The sequence below is a fragment of the Echinops telfairi genome, unplaced genomic scaffold, assembly GCF_000313985.2.
Source record: "Echinops telfairi isolate 266 unplaced genomic scaffold, ASM31398v2 ScPeMD7_22;HRSCAF=79, whole genome shotgun sequence".
Classification (NCBI taxonomy): domain Eukaryota; kingdom Metazoa; phylum Chordata; class Mammalia; order Afrosoricida; family Tenrecidae; genus Echinops; species Echinops telfairi.
The window spans coordinates 4657781-4664785 of record NW_022103919.1 but is presented as its reverse complement, the minus strand read 5'-3'; the positions used below and the strand labels follow the sequence as shown (position 1 = coordinate 4664785).

At 61.3% G+C, this 7005-nt stretch overlaps 2 protein-coding genes across 2 annotated transcripts; one reads left to right on the top strand and one right to left on the bottom strand.

Annotated features, from left to right (window-relative positions):
* Positions 1 to 144: 144 nt before the first annotated feature.
* ASB6 (ankyrin repeat and SOCS box containing 6) lies at positions 145 to 4995 on the top strand. The gene is made up of 6 exons (XM_004713257.2): positions 145 to 366; positions 1600 to 1781; positions 2572 to 2678; positions 2781 to 2889; positions 3311 to 3397; positions 3580 to 4995. The coding sequence occupies exons 1-6, from the start codon at positions 254 to 256 to the stop codon at positions 4245 to 4247; spliced, it is 1266 nt and encodes a 421-aa protein (XP_004713314.1). The 5' UTR covers positions 145 to 253; the 3' UTR covers positions 4248 to 4995.
* Positions 4996 to 5142: 147 nt separating this feature from the next.
* On the bottom strand, positions 5143 to 6995 carry NTMT1 (N-terminal Xaa-Pro-Lys N-methyltransferase 1). Its single transcript, XM_004713337.3, has 2 exons — positions 6626 to 6995; positions 5143 to 5886 (listed from the first exon to the last, which is right to left on the bottom strand). The coding sequence occupies exons 1-2, from the start codon at positions 6906 to 6908 to the stop codon at positions 5630 to 5632; spliced, it is 540 nt and encodes a 179-aa protein (XP_004713394.3). The 5' UTR covers positions 6909 to 6995; the 3' UTR covers positions 5143 to 5629.
* Positions 6996 to 7005: the final 10 nt, after the last annotated feature.

Genomic DNA, 7005 nt, shown 5'->3' with positions numbered 1-7005 from the left:
GGTCCTCCGAGTCCGCGGGGGCGCTGTCCGTACCCGGCGGCCTCCGGAGCGGGCGCGGGCCGGAAGCGCACGGCCACTTCCGGTTCGGGTAGCTGGTCGAGCGGCAGGTCGGCTCCCGGGCTGGTTCGGAGGCTTCGGTAGCAGCGACGAGAGCAGCGGAGGTCCCCTTGGACCAGCGGCCTCTCGAGCACGCTCCGCTGTGGTCTCGGTCTCGGCGGAGAGCGCGGTGCCTCCAGCGCCCTGGGCCGCCGCGATGCCGTTCCTGCACGGCTTCCGGAGGATCATCTTCGAGTACCAGCCGCTGGTAGACGCGATTCTGGGCTCCCTGGGGATCCAGGACCCCGAGCGGCCGGAGCCCCTGGACGGGTAACTCGCTCCCTTGGTTAGCCGGCGCCGCACTCCGCTTTGTCCCTGCAAGCCTAGTCTAACCGCGACTCCCCGTGCGAGCCCCTCCGCGCTGACCCGTGTCCCGCCTCTTGGGGGTGGCTGCACCCGGCCAGCGCTGGCGAAGCAGGGCGGCGGCGGGCGGAGAGGGTGGCATGTCGCCCGGCCTCGACCCCGCCCGGTGCACTCTGCCGGGCGCCCCTGGGAAGATGGAATCAGGGCGTTGGTTTTACTCAAGAGCTGTGTGAGCTTCACATTTTTTGTAGATGACTTTGCATTTGAAAGGTGTTAAAAAGTCAATGTTTTCTCCATTTGCTCCTGGCGAGGCCGTGCCAGTGCAGTGCGGGTGTTTCCGGGGCGGGGCGGGGCGGGGCAGCACAGGCAAGAACATAGTTCCAGAAGATTCGCTTTGCATCCATGGGGGATGGGGGCAGGGGGATGAGGCGGAATGTGCCCAGGCAGTAAGGATCAAACTTTGAATCAGCGGGGAGAATAGACCCAGATGGAGAACACCTTCACTGAGAGCCGCAGTTTGGGCAGGAGCCTGGGCTCTTGTCAGGGCTTTGGGCAAAGGCATGCCAGCAGCCCGCAGGCCTGGGCTTTGGGGGAAAGCCGACAGTTTCTGGTAGTTCGTGCTGGCAGGGGAAGGGGGAGGGGCTCGAGGAGGTAAAACTGCGAGGTCGTGAGTGGGACTGGGATGGGAAGAAGAACCGAGTGTGTCCACAGCCTTCTGAAGACCAGAGACTTAAGTGTCTGGGTGAGCTGGGAGGCAAGGAGGGCCACGGGTCTGACGCCCAAGGGCAGTCTCTGTCTTCAGTGTGAGGGGGGGGCCTTTCCAGGAAGGGGCATTAGGCCCTTGTTCTGGCTTCTAGCCCCCAGGGTTCCCGTCGCCCTAAAAAACAGCCCCAGCAACTGAGCATTACCCAAGCTTGGGACCAAACAAACCCTCGGCACAAGGTGAGGGACCAGGTCAGGAGGGAACTGCAGACTCAGCCCTTTGTCAAGAACCCCATGGCCTCTGCTCTGCTTTAGAAGATCCCCTTGGCCCTCTTTCAACCCTCGGCCTCCAGAGAGGCGTTCTGCCACATAGAGCCTGGACCCTGTTACCCATGGGTGGGGTGATGGCCACCAGCTAGGTGGTGTGGCTCTTTGCCGCAGGGTGCCCGTGTCAGCTGGTGACCCCCTCCCCCCTAACTGGTCATCCTCTGCTGCCAGTCCCAGCTATGCTGCCAGCGAGGAAAGCCACCTCCTTGTTCTCACGGAGCTGCTGGAGCGGAAGGCCCTCTCCCCGTTTTACCAGGAGGGGGTGAGCAATGCCCTGCTGAAGATGGCTGAGCTGGGGCTGACTCGGGCAGCCGACGTCCTGCTGCGAAACGGGGCCAACCTCCACTTCGAAGGTCAGCTGGCATCTGGAGCGGGGAGGGGTGGGCAGGCCTTCTGAAGCCCTGCTTTGACTGTTCTCTTAGGAACTGCCACTTGTTTTTAATGGGGTGATAACAGAGGGGCCCCTGTGGGTGGAAGAACTCCCCTGCCTTCCAAATGGCTCTTGACCACCTCTGTACCAAGAACAAGTCTGTCCCTTCTACCCAGTGATGGGCTTGGCAGACTCTCCCGGCACCCAGACAAACCCGCTGGCTTCCACTCTGAGCTCTGGCTGCCGGGGGTTGTGCTCAGAGCTGGGGAAGGTAATACCTGCCACTGCCTCTGAGCCCTCATGTTTTGTTCACGCCACAGGGAGGGGAGAGAGATAAGCCACCCCGGGCACTGGTCCCAGCAGGGCCAGGGAGCTCTCTGGCTTGTCAGTGCGGGGGTGGTGGTGAGCTGTTCTGGGAGGGCAGGGCGCCTCTGGGCTGGCACATTGAGGAGAGAAGAGGCTTAGGCTGCTGGGTTCCTGGAAAGTCAAGGAGCCGAGGAAAGAGGTGCATCCAAAGTCAGAGCTGTGAGAAGCTGGCCGTTAGTACCACGTCGCCGTTCCCCCCCGCCAGCAGAACCCCGCTACAGTCCTGTTTTCCAGAAGAGCAAGGTGCAGGCCAAACCAAATGAGGCTGCTAGAACGCCCCACAACCTGAAGTGCCTCTAGTGTCGCTTCTACACATCTCTGTCCTGACCCCTCCTGGTGCTAGAAGCCTGGGCCTGCAGCTTCCGGGGACTCTAGGTAAGAATGTCACTGAGTGTGTGTGCCCGCAGACCCAGTTACCTACTACACTGCCCTGCACATCGCTGTCCTGCGGAACCAGCCAGACATGGTGGAGCTGTTGGCGCGCCATGGGGCCGACATTAATCGAAGGGACCGGGTAAGCAGCCAGGTCCAGGGCCGGCCGCTAGTGGCGGGGCATCCGTGCTAGGCCACCTGCGTCCCAGCCTCAGGCAAATCGGCTTGTGCTTTCTCCACTCAGGTCCACGAGAGCAGCCCCTTGGACTTGGCCAGTGAGGAGCCAGAGCGCCTGCCTTGCCTGCAGCGCCTCCTGGACCTTGGAGCCAATGTCAACTCAGCTGACAAGCATGGTGGGTCCTCTTCCAGCAGCAGAACAGCCCTAGGCCGCTGTGTGGGAAGAAAGCTTGGGGAACCTTGGGAGGTGTGGGGGTGTGGGTGCTGGCTGGTAATTAGTTGGGCAGAGGTCCCAGCCCCCCTCAAACTGCAGCGTAGTGGACTGTGCTCATGGGGGTTCCTGTCGGGTACTCGCCGTGCCTGAGGGGACAAAAGCTTCTGTCGGGAGAGACCCAGCCAGGCTGTGGTTCCACCTATCCAGGAAAAGCCGCCTCCTCCTGCCCTTCAGTTCCCCGTTTGTGCAGGAAGAAAGGGCAGCCAGCTCAGCTCAGACGTGTCACGAGCTGGTGGTTTTGGCCCTGTGTTTCCACCTGCGGTTGCTCTGTCCCCCGCTTCTTGGCCCCCCACTCACCCAGATCCTCCTCCCGCTTCCTCCAGGAAAGACTGCTCTGCTCCACGCCCTGGCCAGTAGCGATGGGGTGCAGATCCACAATACTGAGAGTGTGCGGCTCCTTCTGGAAGGAGGTGAGACTTGTCCCTTCCCAGGGAGCCCCCAGCCTTTCATTCGCTCAGCACCTGTCTAGAGTCTGCTCCTGTCTAGGCTCCCCCACCTCCTTTAGATGTCAGGTGTTATCTGCACGCGGTAAGGCCTTCTCCCACGGTGTGGTCTGCTATCCCACGGTGTGGTCTGCTAACTGCTCTTCCAGGGGCAGACGTCAAAGCTGCCACCAAAGATGGGGACACTGTGTTCACCTGCATCATCTTCCTGCTCGGTGAGACGGCGGGAGGGGACAAAGAAGAGGCCCAGCTGATCCACCGCTTCTGCTTCCAAGTAACGCAGCTGCTGCTGGCGCACGGGGCAGACCCCAGCGCTTGCCCGGCCCACGAGTCCCTCACCCACATCTGCCTCCAGAACTTCACACAGCACTTCCCTCTCCTGCGCTTCCTGCTGGAGTCTGGAGCCGCCTGCCACTGCTCGCTCCATGGGCCGGCCTGCTGGTCAGGCTTCCACATCATCTTCGAGAGGCTCTGTTCCCAGCCAAGGTTTGCCGAGGACGAGAGCCACATGGACCTCCTGCACAAAGCCGAGACTGCTCTGGACCTCATGGTGACCGGCGCCCAGAAGCTCCAGCTGCCTGACAACTTTGACATCCATCCGCTGGGCAGCCTGGCAGGGAAGATCCAGGCCCTGCACTTCTCCCTGAGGCAGCTGGAGAGCTCCCCTCCCCCACTCAAGCACCTGTGTCGCGTCTGCATCCGGCTCCACCTTCAGCCCTGGCCGGTGGACGTCAAGGTCAAGGCCCTTCCCCTGCCCGACAGGCTCAAGTGGTACCTCCTCAGTGAGCACAGCAGCGTCCTCCAGGATGACATCTGACAGCCCCGCCCCGCTACAGCGAACAGTGGTCTTGGCAGCTGAAATCTGACTGCTGGTGGACTGACTGTCCAACGACGGCCACCTTGGGGCAGGTCTTGGTCCCACCTATGAGATGATGTCGGCTGGAAGCGAGCCCTGGCCTTCGTCAGTACAAAGCCAAGGAACATGTAGCTCCCAGGATCATCCCAGGGGTGCAGGTCTGGTTCTCCATCTTCCCGGGAGACTCCCTCCCTCTGGCAGCACCCTCACAGGGACAGGGAGGGTTCTGAGTTGGGGTGAGCAGAGTCTTCGTCCCCGCAGGGCAGGGAGGCACTGAGAGCCAGGCAGGCCTCAGAGCCCAGGAAACAAGGGAAGAGGGGTAGCCGCTGGAGGTCTTCACTCCTTGTTCTGCCACACAGACCAGTGCTGTGGTGAGTGGGGCAGAAAGCCCACCCAGCCCACCAGGCTCTTTCAGGGGGTGCAGCTGAGCTGGCGGCCAGCTGCGCCACCCTGGGCCCAGGCCACCTGCATCAACCTCGGCCTGGGCACTGGTGCGGGCTGCTTGTGCCAAACCCAGGGCTGGGGGCTGTACCATCTGCTGAGAGGCAGTCAAGTGCACGCCCATGGGCAGCCCTTCCCCAGAGTCCTGTATTGTGCAGAAAGCCACCCAGACTGGAAGCTGCCATCGCCGCCAAGTCATTCCAGCAGTCACAGCACAGTGACATCCACAGGCAACTACGGGTTTAAAGAATTAAAGTTATTTCATTCAGCCTCCGGTGTGCATATTGCTCCCGCCTGCCCAGATTCAGGGCAGGCAAAGAGGCCACAGCCTGGGGAGTAGGGGGTGGGGACACGGACGGACATGGAGCAATCCTCTTGTCCCAGTACAGAAAGCACCATCCAGGAGACTAGCCAGGGCCTTCAGAGCACATGGAGTCCACCCTTTATTTTTGATGGAAACAGGACAAGGCCACAGGCCTCGCTCGCCTGCTGCAGGCGGCTGTATTCATCGCAGGCACCAGGGCCCCATCACTGAGCGGTCAGAAGCTGTATGTTCCCATAAGCTGCACAGGCAGTCCCAGCCAGGGGCCTTGGCCACCACCAGCTCCGTGTGGGTGGTGTTCTCCAGGTCACGCCTCCCAGGTGCCCCAGGTTACTCTGCTTCTCTACAAGAGCAGCCACATCTAGTTGAGAGCAGATGGTGAGAGCCTAGACCCCGAGTTCTGCCTCAGGACGGACCCCTCAGCCCACATGGGCTCCACCCCTGCCTTTATAAAAAGGCTGTGGCAGACAGGATACTTAGTGACCTTGGCACGGTCAGACATGCAGCCCCTGGCTCTCGGCCGCCAGCCTTCCCACCCTCCCCTCGGGCCTCAGGCCCAGTCCCTGCAGAGCAGCCGGGCTCATCTGAGGGCCAGGCTGTAGACATGGTAGATCTCGTCTGGGAGGTTCTCCTGCCGCTCCTCGGCCAGCAGGCTGAGGCCCGCGCGGCGGACAATGCTGCGCACCACCTGCAGGTCCCTGCACACGCTGCTGTCCACGTCGTCCAGGATCACCCCTTCCTGGGCCATGTTGTCCTTGATGACCACGATGCCATTGGGGCGCAGGCCCCGCTTGCAGCGCCGCAGGAACTCAGCCAGGTGCTGGTCAGTCAGGTGGCCTGGGGATAGGGGCAGTGAGGCGCTCTGGCCACCATTTCCCAGCCCCTCCTCAGGCAGGGTGCACACAAGGTGCCTCATTGACCCTCTCGGCCGCCCTGAGGGGTGGCACGAATATACTCCCTTTCAAGTCTGGAAACTGGCTCAGAAGTTGCCCCAGGGCAGAAGCTAGTAGATGTGAAGCTGGGGCTTAACAGGATGTAGGGTGCCTCCCACATCCTGCATTCTGCCCACATACCAGGCACCCACCTGAGTGCACCTGGTCTGGGGTTCCAGCACGGCAGGGGCTCCCAGACTCCCTTCCCTGCATTCACACTCGGGCTAGAAGCCTCCTTGACCACATGGCAGAAGTCCAAGGCGTTCACCCAGGGTTGGCTGCCAGCCTTGGAGGTGGGGCTGACCCTCCGGATAGGCAGAACAGGAGGCGCATGCTCAGTCGATTCCCACAGGCTGCTAAGCTAAGTGGGGGTGGGCCCAACCTCCAACAAACTTGCTCACTGGTTTTCATATTGTTCTTTAGAAATGAGGGTTTTTATTTAAAGTACTGGTTTCGCTTTCTCTGAATGCCCCAAATGGATCGCAGCAGGCACTGCAGTCTGCCCCACAAAACTCCCACAGAGCTTGGGTCCACCTTTCAGGGTCTAAGACAGGGAGGGCCAGGCGTGGCACCCCCACTTGGCATGGAGCCTCAGTGGCTGGAGACAGACAGACAGGAGGACGAGAGGGGAAGCTGAGTCTCACCTATCACCCACTGGATCCAGATGACGTCGTAGGAGCCGGGCTCGGGGCTGAAGTCCTGGAGGCCGCAGCAGAAGTAGTTCCGCACTCTCTTGCCCTCCTCACCCAGGTAGGTCTTGGCTTTCACCAGAAAGTCCTCCGTCACATCCACCATGTCCACCACTTTGAACAAAGGCAGGAGCAGCCGCTTGGTGATCCTGCCAATGCCAGCCCCACAGTCCAAGGCACATAACGTCCCCGTCTTGTTTGGGCCTTCCTGAAAAGCAGAAAGGCAGGCTGTAGGCATGGTGGGGAAGCCAGAGACCCTGTTGGCTGCTCGCTCTTAGCCTTAGCAGAGACTTGAACCAGGACTTAGTATGGATTCTCTGGGCCGGTGGAGACCA

What these genes read in the sequence shown, in the direction of transcription:
- ASB6 (XM_004713257.2), top strand. Translation starts at nt 254, where the DNA reads ATGCCGTTCCTGCACGGCTTCCGGAGGATCATCTTCGAGTACCAGCCG. An exon ending in ACATTAATCGAAGGGACCGG is followed by an intron (nt 2,679 to 2,780) that starts GTAAGCAGCCAG and finishes TTCTCCACTCAG; the next exon opens with GTCCACGAGAGCAGCCCCTT. An exon ending in GCGGCTCCTTCTGGAAGGAG is followed by an intron (nt 3,398 to 3,579) that starts GTGAGACTTGTC and finishes CTGCTCTTCCAG; the next exon opens with GGGCAGACGTCAAAGCTGCC.
- NTMT1 (XM_004713337.3), bottom strand. Translation starts at nt 6,908, where the DNA reads ATGCCTACAGCCTGCCTTTCTGCTTTTCAGGAAGGCCCAAACAAGACG. An exon ending in CTGGATCCAGTGGGTGATAG is followed by an intron (nt 5,887 to 6,625) that starts GTGAGACTCAGC and finishes CCCTATCCCCAG; the next exon opens with GCCACCTGACTGACCAGCAC.